General features: G+C 58.0%; 3 protein-coding genes across 3 annotated transcripts; 2 read left to right on the forward strand and 1 right to left on the reverse strand.

The window, feature by feature from the left end:
* Positions 1 to 86: 86 nt before the first annotated feature.
* EPHA2 (EPH receptor A2) lies at positions 87 to 13120 on the forward strand. Its single transcript, XM_062012776.1, has 17 exons — positions 87 to 273; positions 3124 to 3191; positions 3846 to 4509; positions 5413 to 5568; positions 5664 to 5996; positions 6085 to 6209; positions 7005 to 7164; positions 7263 to 7362; positions 7459 to 7514; positions 7594 to 7719; positions 7813 to 7995; positions 8254 to 8315; positions 8427 to 8636; positions 9258 to 9407; positions 9782 to 9975; positions 11134 to 11289; positions 12445 to 13120. Exons 1-17 carry the CDS (start codon positions 204 to 206, stop codon positions 12581 to 12583), a joined length of 2952 nt encoding a protein of 983 aa, XP_061868760.1. The 5' UTR covers positions 87 to 203; the 3' UTR covers positions 12584 to 13120.
* A 1657-nt stretch (positions 13121 to 14777) lies between these two features.
* On the reverse strand, positions 14778 to 19035 carry CLCNKA (chloride voltage-gated channel Ka). The gene is made up of 19 exons (XM_062013263.1): positions 18927 to 19035; positions 18709 to 18837; positions 18484 to 18612; positions 18238 to 18377; positions 18038 to 18115; positions 17858 to 17936; positions 17654 to 17779; positions 17453 to 17537; positions 17259 to 17360; positions 16832 to 16916; positions 16570 to 16746; positions 16397 to 16466; positions 16012 to 16122; positions 15702 to 15915; positions 15475 to 15608; positions 15311 to 15402; positions 15145 to 15228; positions 14928 to 15014; positions 14778 to 14819 (listed from the first exon to the last, which is right to left on the reverse strand). Exons 1-19 carry the CDS (start codon positions 19033 to 19035, stop codon positions 14778 to 14780), a joined length of 2073 nt encoding a protein of 690 aa, XP_061869247.1.
* Positions 19036 to 19515: 480 nt separating this feature from the next.
* HSPB7 (heat shock protein family B (small) member 7) lies at positions 19516 to 21109 on the forward strand. The gene is made up of 3 exons (XM_010209262.2): positions 19516 to 19690; positions 20118 to 20251; positions 20666 to 21109. The coding sequence occupies exons 1-3, from the start codon at positions 19636 to 19638 to the stop codon at positions 20849 to 20851; spliced, it is 375 nt and encodes a 124-aa protein (XP_010207564.1). The 5' UTR covers positions 19516 to 19635; the 3' UTR covers positions 20852 to 21109.
* The last annotated feature ends 1336 nt before the right edge of the window (positions 21110 to 22445 follow it).

The raw sequence follows: 22445 nt of genomic DNA on the forward strand, positions 1-22445 counted from the left end.
TCCCAGTCCCGTACTGGTGGGTACTGGGAGCAGCTCCTGCCCCTTTAAGAGCGGGCGTGGCCGCGTGACATCACTCGGGACATGAATGAACAGGAGCGGGGTGCTCAGCCCCACACGCCCCATAGCGCTGGGTGCCGCCGCTTGTGGGGTGCACTCAAGGTGTTCCCCCCCCTCCCCCAAAACACCCTCACCCCTCCCCCGCCATGGCGGGCACCCCCCCGGCCTTCACCCTCCTCTTCCTCACCGCCGTCACCCCCCTGGCAGCCGAGGAAGGTGAGTTCTGCGTTTGAGGGTGGGGGGAGGCACCCCGAAACCCACTAGATTTGGGCGCTGGAGGGGATGCGGGATGCGCCATCAAAAGGGGGTGGGGGGAGTTCGACTGAGGTTGGGCGGCTTTCGGAGCTGAGGGGGGGTCTGGGGGACTCCCCCCTCCCCAAAAAAAGAAAGGAGGATGGGTGGATGCCCTCCCCCTAAAAAAGGGGCGCTCGCGGGTGCGGCGGGAGGTGCGTTGGGGGGAGGCGGGAGGTAAAAAGAGGGAAGAAAAAAGTTTAAAAGAGGGAAGAAAAAGTTTAAAAGGAGGGGGGAAAGTTAGCTAAAGGGGTGAAGCTAAAAGGGGAGACCGGGGTGTGCTAAAGTGGGGGGGAAGGGGAGCTGAAATAGAGGGAGAAATGCTAAAATGGGGGGAAATACAAGAGTTTGGGGCAACTTATAATGCAGAGCGTCCAGCTCATGCGCCGGGGCTGCATCCTGCTGAGTGCCTCCCCCCCAGAGAGAAAAGTCCGTCGGGGTGAAGGGGTTTCCAAACAATCCCTAAAACCAAAAGGGAGAGAATGAGCCTGAAGTGGAGCGTTTGCCTGGGCCGGGCAGGATGCGGCCCGGTGAGCTGGGAAACAATGTCAGGAAAACCCCCAAAAATGTCGGGAGAAACAGGGAGAGACTCGGCCTCCACCTCAGAACCTTCCCCCGGCTGCTGGGGGCTCAGCCGGAGGGGTTGGGCGAGGGAAAGGGGGGAAAAAGACGTTATTTAATGAAAAGGAAAGAAACTGAGGTTCCTGAAAGCAGCCGAAGGGTTGAATCTGTCGCTTTCGGAGGGGAAATGGAAAGATCCGGCTCCGGATGTAAAAAAACGGGAGGCTGGGGAGTGGTTTGGATGGAAAATAGTCCCCAACGAAATGAACCAGAGGGGAAATGCCCCTGAAATGAGGGGGGTTAAGTGTTCTGGGGAAGATGGGGTGAGGTGACCCCCAAGCACCCCGACATGGGGTGCTGAGTCTGAGGGATCTGTGGGGACAGCGGGATGTTGGGGTCTGAAAAGTGGGGGGGGGGGGGAGGGGAGAGTGTTGGGAGAGGAGTGAGACTGGGGGAGTCCCAGGGGTTGGAAAGGGGGGAGTCTGGTGGGATTGGAGGGGAAGGGGTGCTCAGCACCCTGGGTGGGTCCTGCAGCTGCCGGCTTTGGGGGTCACTGGGGGGTGAGGGGTCGATGAGGGTGGGATGGGGACAGGAGAGGACATGGATGGGGGTGAAAATGGAGCTGGGAAGGGGATGGGGCTGCAGATGTGGAATGGGGCAGTGATGGGGCTGCAGATGTGGAATGGGGCAGTGATGGGGATGCAGATGGGGATGGTGACGGGATGGAGGAGGTCAGGGGGCTTGTGGTGCAGGTGGGGATGGTGCTGGGCCTGGAGCTGGGACTGTGGTGGCAACACAGAAATGGATGAGGAAGATGAGAATGTTGGAGGGGCTGGAGGTGGTGATGGAGATGGTGGTGGTGGCCGTTCTGGTGGCACTGCTGGCTGTGGTGATGGTCAAGGCCACAGTGATGATGGCCCTGGAAGTGTTGCTGGCCGTGGCCGTGGAGATGTCGCTGGTGGTGACACTGACAGCGGCGCCAGGGGCTCGGGGGCGGCACTGGGGTGCAGATAGCGATGGCACCAGAGGTGCCAGCAGCACCGGTGGCCCCGGGCGTGGGTGCACCCATGGGTGCTGCACCCCTTGACTCAACAGCCACAGCCCCGGGTTTCTCCCCTGACTCACCCCCGACGTTTGGGGTGGGGGCAACGACACCCACCCCGCAGAGACCCCCCCAGCCGCATCTCCCGGCAGCTTTCGGCCGCCCAGCAGCGCGGGGGGTGAACTGCAGCCGCAGGAAAAGCGGGATATCCGCCCGGCATCCTTCCTGGCGCGGGGGGCACGGCAAAGCGCCGTCCCGAGCGGCGTCCCCCCGCGATTTCACCCTCCCGGGGCATGCCGCGGACGCGCCGGGTCTCGGCGGCTGCGGTGGAGGAATTTGGGGTGGGGGGTTGTGTGTCTGCCCCTGAAACTCCCCCCCCCAGCCCCCCTCCGGAACCCGGGCGTCCGGGCACATTCCTGGGGGGTGATTCACCGGCCGGGGAGGGGGGAGGTGGCGGGGGCCCCCCTCGGCGCTTTCCTCCCGGCCCTGGCAGCCTCAGGCTCCTCTCCGCTCCTCTTCCTCCTCCCTCCTCTTCCTCCCCCGGCGCGGCTCCGGCTGCCGCCCTCGCGGCGTGTCCCGGCAGGTCCGAGCGCGGCCCCGGCACGTCCCGAGCGCGGCCCCGGCACGCCCCGAGCGCGGCCCCGGCACGTCCCAGCGCGGCCCCGGCACGCCCCGAGCGCGGCCCCGCGGCTGCCGCTCCCTTCCTGCCGTGGGGGGTTGGGGTTGTCCCCGGCAGTCTCAGTGGAATCTGGTGGAAATGAAGGTGTCCTTATGGCCGAGGGGTATCCAGGGGTCCTGCGGGTCCTGGCAATGTCTGTGGGTCCCAAGGACATCTCTGGGTACCACGGACATCTGTGGGATCAAGGATGTACACGTGGGTACCAAGGACATCCGTGGGTCTCAGATACATCTATGGGATCCAGGGATGTACATGTTGTCCTGGGAACATCTGTGGGTGCTAGGGATGTACACATGGGTCCTGGGAGGACATCCATGGGTCCCAAGGGCATCTGTGGATCCTGGGGACATCTCTGGGTCCTTGGGGACATCTTTGGGTCCCAGGGATATCTATAGGTCCAAGAGATGTATTGGTGGCACCTGTAGGTCCTGGGGTCTGGTAGCATCTCCCAGGCTTCATTGCTCACCCCACTAACAGCCTTCTCTCTTTGCAGTGGACCTGCTGGACTTCGCCAAGGACCAGGGGAAGCTGGGCTGGCTCACCCAGCCCTATGGCAAAGGGGTGAGCAGCCAGGAAGATGAGGGGCTGAGAGGCCACAGTGGGGCTGGGGACATCCATGGGGACAGGGGACTCCATGGGGAGGAGGATGGGAGCTTCATGGGGACAGAGGCATCCATGGGGGACCTCCATGGGGATAGAGATGGAGACCTCCATGGGGATTGAGTCAGGGACATCCATGGGGAGGAGTTTGGGGACCTCCATGGGGATGGGGATATGATGGTGATGGGATTGAAAACATCAATGGGGACCTGGATGGGGACTGGGGCATCCACTGGAATGGGGACCTCCATGGGGACAGAGACTGCCATGGGGATGGGGATGGGGACCTCCATAGGGACTGACTTAGGGACATCCATGGGGACACTGCTGGTGATGGGAATGAGGGACATCGATTGGGATAGGGACAGGGACCGGGATGGGGGCATCCATGGGAATGGGGACAGAGACTGCCATGGGGATAGGGAGTGATTTGAGGACATCCATGGGGATGGGGATATCCACGGAACTGGAGACATTCATCGGGATGGGGACCCCCATGGGACCAGGAGCACCTGTGGGGATGGAGACAGCAACATCCCAGGTGATGAGGACGAGTTTGGCCCAGGGGCACCTCCCAGCCTGCCTCAGTTTCCCCGTTTTGTGGTGGTGTTGCAGTGGGACCTGCTGCAGAACGTCCTGAACGACTCCTTGATCTACATCTACTCGGTGTGCAACGTGCTGGAGGGCGAGCAGGAGAACTGGCTGCGCACCAACTGGATCTACCACAGGGTGGCCCAACGCATCTTCATCGAGCTGCAGTTCACCGTCAGAGACTGCAACAGCTTCCCCACCGCCGGCGGCGGCTCCTGCAAGGAGACCTTCAACCTCTACTACGCCGAGTCCGACGTGGATTACGGCACCAACTTCCAGAAGAGGCAGTTCAAGAAGATCGACACCATCGCCCCGGATGAAATCACCGTCCAAGAGGATTTTGCTTCCCGCAACGTGAAGCTGAACGTGGAGGTGCGCTCCGTGGGGCCTCTCCGCCACAAGGGTTTCTACTTGGCCTTCCAGGACCTGGGAGCTTGCGTGGCTCTGCTTTCTGTCAGGGTTTATTACAAGAGGTGCCCGGCTGTGTTTCGGGGGATGGCTCGTTTCCCACAGACCGTGGCTGGGGCCGACTCGCAGACCTTGGCCAAGGTGAGGGGCAGCTGCGTGGAGGATGCTGTGGCCGAGCAAGCGCCCGTCCTTCACTGCAACGCCGACGGCAAGTGGCTGGTGCCCATCGGCGAGTGCCTGTGCCGGGCCGGCTACGAGGCAGCGGGAGAGAGTTGCCAAGGTAGGGCCTGAGGAGGGGGGAAATTTGGGAAGGGGGGAGAGGGGTGAGGAGCTGTGGGGGCTGAGGAGGCGGCTCGGTGTGTGCTGAGGGTGGGCTCCCAAATTCTCCATCCTGGATCCTCAACTTGAGCATAGTGAGTGACAGGGCTCAGCTAAGGGAGGAAGGGAGCAAAGTGGGGGTCCTGGCCTGGCCTGTGGGCAGAAAGCTGAAAAGTAAGATGAAATAAGGTGAAATACCCTAAAATCCCCATTCTAGGTGCTTGAAGGGGGTGGAGAAATGAGATTTTGGCCCCCAAATTCTCCATCCTGGATCCTCAACTTGAGCATAGTGAGTGACAGGGCTCAGCTAAGGGAGGAAGGGAGCAAAGTGGGGGTCCTGTCCTTGCCTGTGGGCAGAAAGCTGAAAAATAAGGTGAAATACCCTAAAATCTCCATTCTGGGTGCTTGAGGGAGGTGGGGAAATGGAAGTTTTGGCCCCCAAATTCTTCATCCTGGATCCTTGGCTTGAGCATAGTGAGTGACAGAGCTCAGCCAGGGGAGAAAGGGGGCAAAGTGGGGGTCCTGTCCTTGCCTGTGGGCAGAAAGCTGAAAAGTAAGATGAAATAAGGTGAAATACCCTAAAATCCCCACTCTGGGTGCTTGAAGGGGGTGGAGAAATGAGGTTTTGGCCCCCAAATTCTCCGTCCTGCATCCTGAACTTGAGCAATGCAAGAGCAGCAGAGCTCAGCCAGGGGAGAAAGGGGAGGCAGAAGATGAAAACTGAAGTGCAATACCCTAAAACCCCCACTCAGGGTGCTGAGGGTGGGAGGTGATACCCTCCCAAAACCCACCCGGGTGAGGATGCTGTGGGTAGGGAGGAGGGATCTGAGGTCTCACCCGTGTCATTGTGTGTGTGTCCCCTCAGCTTGTCCCCCTGGCTCCTTCAAGGCCACGGTGTCCTCGAGTGGCTGCCAGCCCTGTCCCCCCAACACGCTGCCCTCTCCCCCCGCTGCCACCGCCTGCCCCTGCCAGGACGGCTTCTTCCGCGCCCCCGACGACCCCCCGAGCGACCCCTGCACCCGTAAGTGACCTCTCTTACGTCTGGAGGGGAGGGAACAGAGGCACGGTGCCACCATCCCTCTCCCCACTCCCCATCTCCCTCTGCTTTGTCCCCAGGTCCCCCCTCGCCGCCCCGCAGCGTGGTGGCCGTGGGGCTGGGGGCGGCGGTGCAGCTCCGCTGGGCTCCCCCTGCCGACGCGGGCGGCCGCGGGGACGTGACGTACAGCGTGACGTGTGAGCAGTGCTGGCCCGACGGCGGGGAGTGCCGGCCCTGCGACGGGGGGCTCCGCTACTCGCAGCCCCCACAGGGCCTGACGGGGACGGGGGTCACCGTCACCGACCTGGAGCCACACGTCAACTACACCTTCAGCGTGGAGGCCCGCAACGGGGTGTCAGCCTACAGCCAGCTCCGCAGCGTGGCCACCGCCACCATCAGCGTCAACCAGACGGGTGAGGGGCTGCTGGTGTCCCCAGCGCCCGCCCTGCCACCTCCCCCCGCAGTGGGGACCCATCCCTGACCTCCCTGTCCCCACGGCAGAGCCACCCCGGGTGACGTCGGTGAGCCTGGACGGACGGACGGCCACCAGCTTGGTCTTGTCCTGGACGGTGCCACCGAGGCAACAGAGTCGGGTCTGGAAGTACGAGGTCACCTACAGCAAGAAGGTCTGTCCCTTGTCACAGCTTCAGCCTGTTACCCCCAAATTCATCGCCCCTTCCATCCCTGTCACCTCTGTCTTTACCTTCATCTGTGTCACTTCCAGCTGTGTCACCCCTTCCGTATGTATCTCCTTCATTCTTATCCCATCCATCCTTACCTCCATCCATGTCACCTCCATCCATGTCACCTCCATCCATGTCACCTTCCATCCATGTCACCTTCCATCCATGTCACCTCTATCCTTCATCTGTGTCACTTCCATCCTTGTCACCCTTTCCATCTGCATAACCTTCATTCTTCATCCATGTCACCTCCATCCTTACCATCATCCACGTCACCTCTTCCATCCACGTCACCTCTTCCATCCACGTCACCTCTTCCATCCACGTCACCTCTTCCATCTGTCACCTCCATCCTTACCATCATCCATGCTACTTCTTCCATCCACATCACCTCCATCCTTTCAACTGTCATGCCCATCCATGTCACCCCTTTCATGTGTCACCTTCGTTCTTCATCCATTTCACCTCCATCCTTGCCATCACCTGTGTCACCTCTTCCATCCATGTCACCTCCATCCTTACCTTCATCTGTGCCACTTCCATGTCACCTCTTCCACCCATGTCACCTCTTCCACCCATGTCACCTCTTCCACCCATGTCACCTCTTCCACCCATGTCTCATCTCTTCCATCTGTCTCACCTCCATCCTTACCACCATCTATGTCACCCCTTCCACCCTTCCCTACCTCCTTCCTCCCGTGTCCCCCTGACCCACGTCACCTCGCCCCGTGTCCCCAGGTGGATGAGAACAGCTACTCAGTGCTGCGCTGCGAGGGCACCTCTGTCACCCTGCCCAAGCTGTCCCCTGCCACCGCCTACGTGGTGCGTGTCCAGGCGCTCACCCCGGACGGCCACGGCGCCTACAGCCCCCAGCACGAGTTCGAGACCCTGCCCGAGGGTGAGCATCTCAGGGGGAGGGTGAGATTTTGGGGTGAGGGGTCCAAGGGGTGTGTGGCTCACTCCAACAACCCTCCCCCCTGCAACCTGTCCCCGCAGGCGCCGAGGCCATGGCATCCACCGCCGTCATCAGCGGCTCCGTCGCTGGTGCCTTCTTCGTCTTCCTCCTCCTGGCCGCTCTGCTCTACGTCCTCCGGCGGTAAGGACTTCAAAAATACCCCAAAATACCATTTTTCCACCACCACAGATGGGTGAGGGGTGACTTTTGGGGGACAAAACGCTGCTTTTCACACAGGAGGAGGAGGTCACGGCCACGCCAGTCTGTTGAGGACGTCTACTTCTCCAAGTCAGGTGAGCGACGGCACGGTGGATCAACGGGGACGGCTGTGGGGTGACGTGGGTGCTGACTCCCTCCTGTGGCACCCCACAGACCAGCTGAAGCCCCTCAAGACCTATGTTGACCCACACACCTATGAAGACCCCAACCAAGCCATGCTCAAGTTCACCACCGAGATCCATCCTTCCTCCATCACCCGCCAGAAGGTCATCGGCGCCGGTAGGTCCTTGGGCAGCACCATCACCCCAAAGACACCCCAGGGTTGGACCAAAGTGAGGGTTTAAACATCTCAACACCCTTTCCTCCGAGCAGGTGAATTTGGGGAGGTCTACAAGGGCACCCTAAAGCGTGGGAAGAAGGAGGTGCCTGTGGCCATCAAGACCTTGAAGGTGGGCTACACGGAGAAGCAACGGGTGGACTTCCTGAGCGAAGCCACCATCATGGGCCAGTTCTGTCACCACAACATCATCCGTCTGGAAGGGGTTGTCTCCAAATGTGAGTCCCCTCACCTCAAAAACCCAATTTCCCTGCAAAACACCACAAAAAAACCCCGCTATATAAAACCAGGGTGTTTTGAGCAACGATTTGGGGGGGTCAGTGGGGTTTTGGGTGGGTTTTTCGAGGGGTTGATGTTCTTTTGGGTGGGTTTCTTGAAGTTTTAGTGGGTTTTGGGTGGGTTTTTGAGGGGATTGGGGGAGTTTTGACCTGCTTTGGGGTTTTTTTTTGACCCATCTGGTCTCTCTCTGCCTACAGACAAACCCTTCATGATCATCACGGAGTACATGGAGAACGGCGCGCTGGATAAGTTCCTGCGGGTAGGCGAAATGTGGCGACGACGAGGATTAACCCGGTGGTGGAACCACCAAAACCCACCACGGGAGGTGGGGTGAGAGAGATTTGAGGCCAAATTTCTCCTCTTTTCCTAGGAAAAAGAGGGGGAGTTTGGTGTCATCCAGCTGGTGGGCATGTTGAGGGGCATCGCCGCTGGCATGAAGTACTTGGCCAACATGAATTACGTCCACCGGGATCTTGCTGCCCGCAACATCCTGGTGAACAGCAACCTGGTGTGCAAAGTGTCCGACTTTGGGCTTTCCAGGGTGTTGGAAGATGACCCTGAAGCCACCTACACCACTAGTGTAAGTTGACACCACGGTGGTTGGCCATGCCTGGGGGGTTGTGGCTTATTTAGGGGTTGACCACAGCGTTGCTGTAGGATGGGAAGATCCCTACTGTTGGGGGTCTGTTTTGGGGGGGCACAGGGTTGACTGCAACGATGCCACTGGATGGGAAGATCCCCAATGTTGGGGGGCTCTTTTTTGGGGGGCACAGGGCTCACCCAAGCATTGCTGTAGGATGGGAAGATCCCCATGGTTGGGAAGGTCTTTTTTGGGGGGTGCAGGTGTTGACCCCAGTGCTGCCATAGAGTGAGAAGATCCCTATGGCTAGGAGGGTCTTTTTTTGGGGGGGAGGGAGGGGCACAGTCTTGACTGCAATGTTGCCATTGGTTGGGAAGATCCCCAGTGTTGGGGGGCTCTTTTTTGGGGGGTCACAGGGTTGACCACAGCACTGCCATTGAGTGGGATGATCCCTGTTGTTGAGGGGTCCTTTTTAGAGCCTTGCTGTAGGATGGGAAGACCCTCATTGTCTGGGAGCTCTTTTTGGGGGTGCACAGGGCTCCCCCCAGTGCTGCTGTAGGATGGGAAGATCCCCGTGGTTGGGGGCTGTGTTTTGGAGGGTTAACCCTAGCTTTGCCACAGGGTGGGAAGATCCCCATCCGTTGGACAGCACCTGAAGCCATCTCCTACCGCAAGTTCACCTCTGCCAGCGACGTCTGGAGCTACGGCATCGTCATGTGGGAGGTGATGTCCTACGGGGAGCGGCCCTACTGGGAGCTGTCAAACCACGAGGTGAGCACCCACCTTCCTCCAGCACCCATGTGCTACACAGAACCCCAGATGGTGGGGGCTGGAAGGGCCCTGCAGAGCTGCTCCAGCCCCAGCCCCTGCTAAAGCAAGTTCCCCTGGCTCAGAGGGCACAGGAACGTGTCCAGGTGGGGTTGGAAACCTCCTGAGAAGGAGCCTCCACACCCTCCCTGGGCAGCCTGGGCCAGGGCTCCCTCACCTCAGCACCAAAGGAGCTTCTCCTTGTGTTCAAATGGAACTTACTGTGCTCCAGCTTCTGTCCATTACCCCTTGTCCCCTTTTAGGGGGGGATCTCACCAAACAGACTCTTTCTGAGGGGGTAGGGAGGGGAGAAGCACTCAACCTCCTCCTCTTCATAGGTGATGAAGGCCATCAACGAGGGCTTCCGCCTGCCTGCCCCCTTGGACTGCCCCTCAGCCATCTACCAGCTGATGATGCAGTGCTGGCAGCAGGAGCGCAGCCGCCGCCCCAAGTTCGCCGACGTCGTCAGCTTCCTGGACAAGCTCATCCGCGCCCCCGACTCCCTCAAGGCCTTGGCTGACTTCGACCCCCGGTGAGCCCTGGGCTGAGGAAGGGGCAGCTGGCAGGGCCTGAGGAGCTTGTGTTGCCTTTGGCATCTTTGTGCTGGCTTTGGTAGCCCTTTGCCTGACCTCTCGGTGTTCTTGCCGCACTTCCTCACATCTTTGCTTATTTGTTTGCGTTGGGTTTGGCACCTTTGAGCTGCATTTTGGCGTCTTTGAGCTGCATTTTGGCACCTTTGAGCTGCATTTTGGCGTCTTTGAGCTGCTTTTTGGCACCTTTGAGCTGCTTTTTAGCACTGTTCTTGGCATCTTTGCACTCTTGCATCCCTTTCTGCACCTGCATTCTGTGTTAGGTTTTGCTCCTCTGCATTCTTGAGCTCTTTTTTCTGCCTTTGCTTATTTGTTTCCTTTGCTCTTTGCACCTTTGTGCTGCTTTTTTGCTCCTTTGTGCAGCCTCTCTGCAGTCTCACCTTCCTTTTTGCATCTTTGTGCCCTTTTTATTGCATCACCTTTGCATTTCCCCCCTGCTTTTTGCAGCTTTGCACTCTTGCACCTCTTTTTGCATCTGCACCTCTTTTGCACCTCTGCATTCTTGAGCTCTTTTTTTGCACCTTTGCAGTCTCTTTGCACCTTCCTGTCCCTTTTCTCACCTCATTTTTACCTCCTCCTATTGTCTTTGCTGAACCTTTCCATTTCCACAGCATTTTTTGCACCCTTCCATCCCTGCATCACCTTTTTTTCTGCATCATCTTCTGCTCCCTTCCATTTTCACACCACTTTTTGCCTCTCTCCACTTCTGCACTACCATTTCCATCCCTCTATTCCCACATCATCCTTTGAATCCCTTTTTTTCCCACCTTTGCATCACCTTTGTGGCATCGTTTTTCCTTCCTCCTCCTCCTGGATCATTTTTCTTGCATCTCCCACATGCTGCATTTGTTGCATCCTCCCATTTTCACCCCCTTTTTTTTTGCATGGTTGCATTTCTGCCTCATTGTTTGCATCATCCTTTGCACCCTCTCATTGCCTCATTCTTTTGCCTCTTTCCATTTCTCCACCTTTTCTTTGCACCTCTTTTTCACCCCCTCCCACTTTCACATCATTTCCTCATCCTTCTGCCTCTGCATTATTTTCTCTGGGCATCTTTCCATTCCCACCTCATTTCTGACACCCCCTCACCACCACCACAGGGTCTCCATCCGCCTGCCCAGCACCAGTGGCTCTGAGGGTCTCCCCTTCCGCTCCGTCCCTGAGTGGTTGGAGTCCATCAGGATGCCCCAGTACACAGAGCACTTCATGGCCTCAGGCTACAGCACCATTGAGAAGGTTCTGCAGATGACCAGCGAGTGAGTTCACAGCCCTGGGGTGTCCTTGTGGTGACCCCTTGGTATCCTCATAATGACCCCACACTGTCCCCATTCTATCCCTGTGCTGTCCCCCATGGTGTCCTCATGGTGACCCCACACTGTCTCCATGGTGTTCTCATTCTGTCCCCATGGTGACCCCTTGGTGTCCTCATCCTGTCCCCATTGTGTCTCTTTGATATCCCCATAGTGTCCCCATCAGTGACCCCTTGATGTCCTCATCCCATCCCCTTGCTGTCCCCATGGTGGTGTCCTTATGGCATCCCCTTGGTGACCTCCTGATGTGCCCATGGTTCCCTCATGGCACCCTCACAGTGTTCTCATGGTGTCTCTGTGGTGTACTCATCCTGTCCCCATGGTACTTTTATGGTGTCTCCATGGTGCCCTCATGGCACTCTCATAGTGTCCCCTTGATGTCCCCATTCTGTCCCCATGGTATCTTCCTGCTGTCTCCATGCTGACCCCTTGATGTCCTCGTACTGTATTCATGGTGTCCCCATGCTGTCCCCTTGATATTCCCATACTGTCCCTATGGTGTCCCCATGGTGCCCTCATGGTGTCTCTATGGCACACTCATGATGTCTCCATGATGTCCCCATGCTGTGCCCATGGTACCTTCATGATCTCCTCTTGCTTTCTCTGTGGCACACTCATGATACCCTCATAGTGTCCTTGTGGTGTCCCTAGGGAGTCCCTGTGGTGTCCCCATGGTCTCCTCATGGTTTCTCTATGGAACACTCACGATACCCTCATGGTGTCCCCATGGTACCCTCATGGTGTCCCCATGGTCTCCTCATGGTTTCTCTATGGAACACTCACGATACCCTCATGGTGTCCCCATGGTACCCTCATGGTGTCCCCATGGTCTCCTCATGGTTTCTCTATGGCACACTCATGATACCCTCGTGGTGTCCCCGTGGTGTCCCCATGGCACCCTCGTGGTGTCCCCATGGCACCCTCATGGTGTCTCTATGGCACACTCATGCTCCCTCCATGGTGTCCCTATGGAATCCCCATGGTACCCCCATGGTATCCCCACACCACTCCCAACCCTCAGCCCTGGGAGGGGGGTTTCCTGCCCCCATGCCCCCCTCCTGTCCCCCCCCAAACCCACCCCTTGCCCTCCTCTCCCCACAGGGACATCAGGAAGATCGGGGTGCGGCTGCCGGGGCACCAGAAGCGCATCGCCTACAGCCTGCTGGGGCTGCAGGAGGGGGCTGCCGGGGGGGTCCCCTCTGACCCCCGCCCCCCAAAACACTTGAAAACCCCCCAGTGAAGACACCCCCCACCCCCACTCCTCCCAGGGGACTTTATTTATTATTCCTCTTATTATTGTGTTGCTTTTCCATAGTATTATTATTACTACGACCCCCTGGGGTTGGGGCTCAAAGGGGTGTCACCCCCCACCCTCCCCTGAACCCCCCAAAAACACCATTTCAAGCTCATTTTGGGGCTGGGGGAGGGGGGCATTTCCTTTTATTTTCCACATTTCAAGAGAAAAAACATCATAGAGCTCCCCAAACTTGGCTTATTTTGGCTTTTTCCTCCCTATTTATTCCTCTCCCGTGGGGTTTGGGGGCGTTTTGGGGGGTTTTTGCCCCCCTTTAACGCTGATTTGCCAGTGGGACCTTTTCCCTTTTATTTTTTAAACCTAATTTATTCTATTTTTGTATATTTATTACGTGTCAGACACAGGAGAGTGAGAAGGGGGAAAGGAAACCAACGAACCCCAAACCCTGACCCTCTTTTTAAAGGGTTTTGGGGTTTTTTTCCTTCCCTTTCTGTGGGTTTTTGTTGGTTTTGGGGTGTTTTTTTTGGGGGGGGTTTGGTGGGGTTTGGATTTGAATAAAAAAGTGCTTTTTGGTTTTCTATCACGTTGTTTGGTGCTGATGGGGGGAGGTTGGGGGCAAAAAAAAGGGGCTTTGAGGGGGTTAAAGGGGTTTTTAAGGAGTTTGAAGGGGGTTTAAGAGGCTTTTTAAGGGGGTTTGGGGGCTTTAAGGACTGTTTTGAAGTGCTTTTTAAAGAGGTTTTAAAATTGGGGTTCTCTTAAAAGATATTTAAAGGTTTAAGGGAAGTTTTGGGGGTTAAAAGGGTTTTGAGGGAGTTAATTGAGGTTTTAAGTTTGAGGTTCTTTTAAAATGGGTTTAAAGGATTTTGAGGGAGTTGAAGGGAAGTTTTGGGGGAGTTTAAAGGGTTTTTAAAGGGAGGTTAATTGAGGTTTTAAATGTGAGGTTCTTTTAAAAGATGTTTCAAGGCTTCTGAGGGGGTTTAAGGGAAGTTTTGAAGGGGTTAAAAGGTTTTGGGGGGGCTGACTGAGGTTTCAGTTGGGGTTTAATTGAGGTTTGAGGTTCTTTTAAGAGATCTCAAGGGTTTTAGGGGGGGTTAAGGGAAGTTTGGGGTTTGAAGGGTTTCTAAGGGGAGGTTAACAGAGGTTTTAAGAGTTTTTTAAGGAGGTTTAAAGGATTTTTTTCAGGGTGTTTTAAGCATTTATGTGAAATGTCTCTTTTTAGGGAGTTTAAAGGGTTCTTAAGGGGTTACCAGGGCACTTCAGGGGGACCCAGTTGGGGTTTTAAGAGATTGTAAGGATGTTTTAAGGGGTGTTACAGGAATTTTAAGAGGTTTTCAAGTTGCAGTTGGATTGGGGGTGGTTTTAAGGGCCTTAAAATGCTTTGAAGGATTGTTTAAGGGGTTAAGGGAGGGAGGTGGAGGTTAAGGAAGTTGAAGGGTCTTTTAAGGAAGGTTTTAGGGGGTTTTATGGGGTCTCAAGGGGTGCTGTTGTCCCCTCTCCCCCCTGAGCACCCACTGTGAGTGCTCTGGGTGCTGTGGTCCCTCCACCCCACTGCCCAGCCTCCCCCAGTGCTGCGGGTGCTGTGGTTCCCTCCGTGGGGCACACGGGCGCGGAGCCCGTCCCTGCTCCCACAGCCTCACCCCAGCACCCAGCCCAGCACCCACCCCGTTTTTGGGGTGTCTCCCTGGCTCTGACCCCGCTTCCCCTCTCCTGGGGCTGGGCCTGGGCCTGCCTGCCTCACCCAACCTGCCCCACCGGCCTTAATTACCCCACCAGGCTTAATTACATCTTAGCATCTGCCTCGCCTCCCCCCCCACTCCAACTGCACCCAGTTTTGGGGGTGCAGCAAAGAACTGAGGGGAGCTGAGCCCCCTCCTCCCTTTTCCCCATACTCTTGGGGTCACAGAGCACCCCCCACTCTTATTAATTGCAATGATTAATGAGCTTATTGTGCTGATAATTAGAGGAGGATTCAGAGACTGGGGCACTGGGCTGGGTGCACGTTTTGGGGTGATTTGGGGAGCTCTGAATGAACCAGGAGGAGGGAGCAGTGATGTATTTAATGCAAAAGCACATGGTGGCAGGGAGGTGCCCAGACATCTGGGTTTGGGGATGGGAGCAAGGCCAGGACACTCCTCCCTCCTCCTCTTTCCATGGGTGCCATCCCTGGGCTCTCCAACCATCAGCCCTTGGGGTTGGCCAGATCCTCGATGGCTCTCCGCAGCTGCCAGGGGACACAGGAGGTGGCACAGCAGGTTGTCACCCCCTCTCCTTTGTCCCCCACCTCCCTCACACACACACCTTGTGCCCCCCACAACCCCCCTCTCCTCACCTCCACCCTGCTGACGGCTCCCACCAGCTCCCCGGAGCGGGTGACGAAGATGCGCTGCAGCTTCAGCAGCTCAAACAGGTGATGGGTCTGGAGGGGAAGGGGACAGGTGACACCAGAGAGGTGTTGGGGACAAAGCCACCCCTGCAGGCCCCTTCCCCCCGACACAGCACTGGGGAGGGGGCGGTTGGGGGCAGTGTGTGTGTCCCCTTCCCCGTACCTGGTGCAGGGAGGTCCATGGCGAGAGTTGGAGCATGATGGGCTCAATGGTGCAGTTGTCCCCAACTGTCCCAGCAGCAGCCAGCTTGGGGACAAGGTGACATTGGTCATTTTGGAAGGGAAATCCAGCTGTTTGGGCTTTGCCTCCCACCCCTCTCCCCATTTACCTTCTCCCCTGGGGGTGCCTGAGGATGCTTGTGGCTCTGGAGGAAGCTTATCAGCTGGGCTCTGCTGACGGTGCCCACCAGTGTGGGTGACTCTGGGGGACAAGGACAAAGCAGTGACATCCCCCCCCCGAGTCAGGGTGACCCCCTCCATCCCCCCATCCCACCTGCACTCTCCACCACGGGGTACTCAGCATCAGCAGAGGCGTCCAGGGCCACCAGCACCTCCTCAAAGCCACCACCTTTGGGCAAAGCCACCACCTGGCTCTCCATGAACTCCTCCACCACCACTTGGTAAGAGCTGGGGGAGTCCCAAAACCTCATCATTTCACAGCAAAATACCCCAGAAGGTGAGATTTGGGGTGGGGGAGGAGGAAAGGGGGAAGAGTCTTACGCCAGGTGGCGGCTGCGGATGCGGGGGAGGTAGGGCAGCTTCTTGACAATGATGGTGCCATCGTAGAAGGAAGGTTGGTGCTTCTGGACAATGGCATTGGCCACCAGCACCGTCAGGACGATGGGCAGGATGTAGCTCAGGTGCCCAGTGGCCTCACACACCAGTAAAGCCGTGGAGATGGAGTGGGTCACTGAGCCCGAGAAGGCGGCTGCGCCTGGAGTGGGGTTGTGGGGCAGTGTGTGTGGGGTGGTGGGTGTCCCCTCACCCTCAGCATGGGGGTGTCACCCCCTCCCCTGCCCCCCAGACTCACCAGCCAGCGCGTAGCCACCAGGGCTGATGGGCTGCAGCTGCCCCTGGGAGCGGAGGCCATGGGGGAAGAGCAGAGCCAGCACCTCCCCCACCAAGCGCCCGATGGCAGCTCCTGAAGCGGGGCAGGGGGAGATGGGGAGTGCCAGAAGAGGTGTGTGTCCCCCAGATAAGGCATCTGGACACCCCCCTTCACCCTCAGCTGGCCACAACCTCCATGATCCCCCACCCCCAACTCTACACAACCCCCTCTCCCCAAGGTGGGATGCAACCCCTGCACCTCCCACCTGATACCTGATGCAACCCCCTCCAGGGCTGCCTGCTCCTCCCATACTCTTCCCCAAGGGCTGGTTGCTCCCCCTGTACCCACTCCCTTGCTCCAGACTCACCATATACAAAGATAGGCATGAAGTAGCCAGCAGGCAAGGGCAGGGTGGTGGCCAGGATCAGCATCCAGAACTGGGGGTGTCCACACAGGAGAGAAAAAGGGGGGTGTGACCCCTGTGGGGACTCCATCACAGGGTAAGGGGGACACACAGGGACTGGGAGTGGCCATGGCTACCTTCATCAGCAAGAAGAAGACCAAGGTGCCAAAGATGGTGGTGGAAGGGTGGCACCACTCCCTCCAGAGCTCCTGAGGGTCCACGTCCGCACCGCTGGCCTCACGGGAGACGTTGCGGGCCAGCACTGCCCAGGTGCGGTTGTCGAAGAAGGAGGTGAGGTATTCCTTCATGGTGAGCTGCAAGGGCAGGCACACACCCTGAGCACCCACTGGGATGGGCTGGGGGAGCCCCACGTAGCCCTCACCCCCACCCCTAACTCACCTTGGAGGCCATCAGCTGGCCCAGCCCTGGGGGGAAGGTGATGGAGGCGAGGAGCAGAACCACCAGCGCCGTGTAGATGGGCTTGCTGGAGGGGGGAAGGCAGAGCTGGGGGTGGGGGGGATGGACAGAGGGGGACCCATGGGTGCCCAGAGTGTGTGGGAGGAGGACATATGGACACCCCAGGGGCATGGGGTGGATGGGAAAGGTGTCGGGGATGGACAAGGGGATGCCCAGCGAGTGTGTGAGGGAACAGATGGATGCTTGGGGTGCAGGGGGTGGGCACACAGACATCCAGGGTGCAGGGGGTGGGCACACAGACACACAGGGTGCAGAGGGTGGGCACACAGACACCCAGGGTGCAGGGGGTGGGCACACAGACACACAGGGTGCAGGGGCACAGACAGACAGACAGATGCCTGGCACAGACTCGGTGGCCAGCAGCTTGGCACTGAAGCGGTTCTTGCCGACGGCGGCCAGCAGCCAGCGCTGGCAGAAGAGGTAGGCACAGGCCACGAGCCCACAGATGACCCTGCAGAGGAGAGAGGTGCAGGCAGTGTTTGGGCAGTGTTTGGGCAGGGCACAGGCAGGGCACAGGCAAGGCACAGGCAGGACCCTTCTTACCCCAAGATTGCAAAGAAAAAGGTCTCCTTGAGGTCAAAAGGGAAATCGATCTTGAGGTCGCTCTTAAAAATGGCAGCGATGGATTCTGGCAGAGGAAGGAGTGAAAGAGGTTTTGAGGGTGGGCACCCCAAAAATGGCCCATGTCCCCCTCCCAGGGGGATGAAGGGGGAAGGGGGGACACCCATCCTGCCTGCCACGTGCCTTGCTCGCTGTTGAAGACAGCGAGGAGGCGAAACATGAAGGCGCCGGAGGTAGCAGCAAAAAAGCCCCTCCAGTAATCCCTGACAGCAAAGTGGGAGGACATCACCTCCACGCTGAGAAGCACCCCTGGGAAGGACATGGAGGGAGGAGGATTTAGAGGGGGGCTATTTGAAGGTGCCCAGGGTGGGATCAGGGGTATCTCACCGCTGATGGGTGCCCCGAAAACAGTGGCCACCCCAACGGCTTGTGCTGCCACCAGCATCTCGTGCTGCTTGAACTTGTTCTGCAGGGAGGGGGTTTAGTCAGAGACATGGGGGTTTTTTTTGGGGGAGGAGTGGGTTAAAATAGAATCCCTTTTGAAGGAGAAAGCAGCACCCCCCCCACCTCGTAATCCCTCATCACTGAGGTCCTCATCTTCCCCAGGTACGCTGCAGCCATGGAGGAGAGGTGGACGAAGGGACCCTGGGTGCCAGGGAGGGGTTGTGGGGGACACACACACAGACTGAGGGTGTCCCTCACATCCCCCCTCGCTGCCAACCAAACCCACCTGGGAGTGGGGAAGGGGTGGGAAGGGGATCCCTCACCAATTTGCCAAGGAAAACGGTGCTGCCACTGGCCAGGGTGCAGGTCAAGCCCACCACCTTGGCTCCGAAGTTGTGGATGGCCAGGTAGTCTTCCAGCATCACGCCCGTCAGGATGACCTTCAGCTCTGGGATGCCAGAGCCTGCAGGAAAGGAGAGGGGCTGTCTACATTTTAGGGGTTCCTGGCTGCTGCTGAGGGTAAAGGGGGGAGTTTTTTGGGGGGTAGAGAGGCTGGGGGGCTGTCCCACCTCCTGAGAAGGGGGTGATGCTCTGGGAGAAGCCGGTGGAGAAGGCTGTCAGTGCTATGGGGTACATGGTCCACGAGAGGTACTTGAGCACCAGGTAGTCCCCAACCTCTTGGTAAAGCCACCTGTGGGCTGGGGAAGAAGCAAAAGACCCTCCCCCCTCAAATCCACAGCCAAGCCTTGAAATGCCAGGTGAAAACTCCCCCTCCCTGGCAGCCCCTGGTTTACCGTTGTAGAGCCTGAAGACGATGATGTCCATGACGAAGCTGACGGTGGCCATGAGGACACCCAGGACAAAGAGGAAATACCAATCCTCCCCGACACGGAACAGCTGCCTCTTCACCCACCCCAGGCACCCTGCACGGGAGGGAAACCAGGTGATAACCCCCCCAAAACCCACCCCTTTACCCCCTGAAAGTCCCCCCAGCCTCGGGTGGGGGTCTCACCTCGGACCCTCCGCCGGCTTTCGGGGCAGGGTCTCCAGCTCTGCTCTGACACCAACACCCTCTGCTCCTCCTTGTCCCCCCGCAGCCCCCCGGCGCCGGGCTCCTCCATCCTGGGGATCATCTGGGGGAAAAGACAGGACACCTTCCCCTTGTTGTCCCTCTGTTGTTTCAGCACCCTTCCCCTGGTCCTCCTGCCTCAACCTCTGCTGCCAGACTGCAGCTTGCAAACAAACTCATTAAGAACGACCTTGACGGAGCCGCCGGGGCCGGAGCGAGCCGGGTTCTCCCTCCTCCCCCCCCTTCCCCTGTCACCTCCGAGTTCCCATCCCCAGGTACATTTAACAAGTGCTTTAATTAATCATTATTCCTTAATAATAGCCAGGAAGGTTGGCATCACATTCCACAGCGCTGACAGGCCGGGGAAGGGGAGGGAGGGGGGAGGACAGGGAAAGCATTCCCCCGTCTGCGGCGCAAGCCCTAAATTTAGCCGGTTTTACGAGAGGCCTGGCAGGCAGCCCACAGCCTCCACCAAGCTTTAAAAAGCTCGGCAAGCCACCCCCAGCTCCACTGAGTAACTGACCCTGCTGTGCCAGGAGGAGGACGAGGGGTTTTGCTCTTCCTCCCCGGCGGGAGGATTTGAGGAGGGGGAGTAGGGGAGGAAGGTGAAGGCCTCGGCTGCCTTCTGCTCAGAGAGACGTCTGTCGGCATCATGGAGCTTTTTGGGAGCTTTGTCAGGCCTCGTGGAGAGACTTTGGGGTTTCCAGGTGAGTTTATCTGGGGACACACACACATATACACACACTGTTCCTAGAGCTATGAGTGCAGAGAGGGGGCTGGTGATGCACATTGCCCTCCTGGGGGGTTTGGGCACGAGTCAGTGCTGTAGGAAAGGTTTTATTGGGAGGGGAACCCTGATGAAATGTGGCTGTGACAGAAGCTGGAGCACAACAAGTGTCACTTAAACACAGGGAGAAGCTCCTTTGGTGCTGAGGTGAGGGAGCCCTGGCCCAGGCTGCCCAGGGAGGGTGTGGAGGCTCCTTCTCAGGAGGTTTCCAACCCCACCTGGACAAGTTCCTGTGCCCCCTGAGCCAGGGGAAGCTGCTTTAGCAGGGGATTGGGCTGGAGGAGCTCTGCAGGGCCCTTCCAGCCCCCGGCACTCTGGGATTCTCTGGTGATCCCCGTGTCTGGCAGCTCGTCCTGGCAGCGCGGGCACAGTGAAGACCCTGGGCAACACTTACCAGTTCACGGTGGACGTCAGTGACTTTGCCCCTGAGGACATCATTGTCACCACCTCCAACAACCAGATCGAGGTGCATGCTGAGAAGGTGAGTGCTCCCTCCCTGCCCCACTCACCCTCAAACTGTGGGGAGCCTCCCACAATCCTCTCAATCAGGGGACACAGGGACCCTCCCCAACTCCCTAACAGACCTGGCCATAACCCCATTTGGGCTTAATTCACCTCATCTTTTCACCCAGTATTTCACAAGAGACCCAACAAAGCCATGCTCTTCTCCCAGGAGAGAGGGGGACTGAAACTGAAATAAAGCACCTTTGTCCCCTGGCTGATGCCACCTGCATCCTGCCCATCCCTTCAGGGAGATAAATATTGCCACCACACACAAGGCAGGGCTGCCAGCCTCACCCCAGGGCAGGGCACAATCTCCCTTCCCTCCTGCATCCTAAAAATCTCCCCTTTTTCACCTATTGTATGTATTTCCCACCCCCTCACCCCACCCCAGCTGGCTGCAGATGGCACTGTCATGAACACCTTCACCCACAAATGTCAGCTGCCCGAAGACGTGGACCCCACGTCGGTGACGTCCTCGCTGGGGGACAATGGCACGTTGACCATCCGGGCTCAGCGGCGGCCCGCCAAGCACAGCGACCATGTCCAGCAAACCTTCCGGACTGAGATCAAGATCTGAGGCAGGGCCAGGGGAAAAAGGGAGCTCTTTTATCCCTCTTTCCCTCCCCTGTGCCTAATCCCTCATTAAACAGTTGGGTGATTTGGGAAGAAGGTGGGATGTGGGGTAGGGGATGGGAACGCCAGCACCCAGTCCCAGCTCCGGCGGTTTTTAGCCAGTGAAGGTTGATGGGGAAGATCTGTCGTGCCAAAAGCCCTGCCAGGAGAGAGGTTCCCTTCCCCAGCCCTCTGCTGGAGCTTGTCTCTGTATATACAGCTTGGGATAAATTATTGAGAACGCCTGCCTGCTGCCTCTTCCATCTTTTAATGTTTTCTCGATGCTTTTCCCCTAAAAGGCCGTGAGTTCAGCCCCACAGGGTGTCTGGGTGAGGGGTACCATGACTGCATCCTTCTTCCCGACCAAACCACGGACGAGGACTTGCCCCAGCTCCCCTCTGATGCCCGTGGCCCCGTTTATTTCCAGCCTGAGGTGACTCATTTCTTCCCCACTCTCTATTTCTGAGCCATTCCCTCAGCTGTTCGGCCGCCAGCCCACCTGGAAGGGCACCAAATCCTCCTCCTCCCCTCGCCCACCCGCACCCATCTCCCTTGGGGATGCCCTCAGCAGTGGTATGAGCCAGGATGATGGTCCCAGCAATGGTTGCCAAACCCAGAGGCTTGTTTTTGGGAGCCTCGAATCCCCCATCTCCATCTCCCTGTGTGTACAAACAACAGTGAAGCGCCCGTTGGGGCTGAGCGACTGTTTATAGCTACCACACGCCATCCAGCTCGTGTTGCTGCTGCAGCAGCGAGGTCAGGTCGTCCCTGCTTGTCCCCCAACAACGACTCGTGACTTGTGTTATCTCACCTGCAGCGTCAGGGACACACACCAACACACACCCCGGCTCGTCTCTTGGTGGAAGGAGTCCCTGCCACAGGATGCTGCGAGGAAAAAGTGTTTAGAAGTGAGGAGAAAAAGCTCCTAATGGCCATAAACACCCCCTGGCAGAGCTTAGGAAATGGGAGGTGAGGAGCAGCAGTGAGGATGCTCTGTCCTGGATCTTCTTGGATGGGATTTGTGTCGGCTCTGTCCCCAAATGTCACCCCTGGGTGCTCAGGGCCACCCCAGCAGCCAGGAGCCACCCGCCACGGTCACCCATTGCCATCTAGTGGTGACAGGGCGGTGGGTGCCCCTCACCCACAAAGCCCCAGCCAAAGGACGAATTTAAAGTACAAAACCCACTTTTTCCCCCCCTTTCTCTCCCCAAAGCTGCTTTTGCACGGGAGGACATTTCCAAGGCAGGGAGAGGATGAAGGGACGGGTTAAAGCCCCAGCACTGCACAGTCCTCACAGCAGCGTGGCCCCGTGTGGGCTCATTTTGGGGAGACAAGTCAGGGAATCCGGGCTTAGGGGGAAAGAGGTTGACAGGAAGAGGAATATTACAATTTTAGGGCTGCCTGCACCTGGCCAAGCTCAATGGTACCTCACAATGCAGGCCAGTACACGGCTGCCCTCAGAGCCACTCAGAGCTCCTCACGTCACCCAGCGCCAGGCACCCATCCGAGGGGGTCTGGTCTGGTTGTTCAGAGGCCACGCTTTAGGCATAACCCACAGC

Source organism: Colius striatus, chromosome 21 (genome assembly GCF_028858725.1).
Source record: "Colius striatus isolate bColStr4 chromosome 21, bColStr4.1.hap1, whole genome shotgun sequence".
In the NCBI taxonomy this organism is placed as follows: Eukaryota; Metazoa; Chordata; class Aves; order Coliiformes; family Coliidae; genus Colius; species Colius striatus.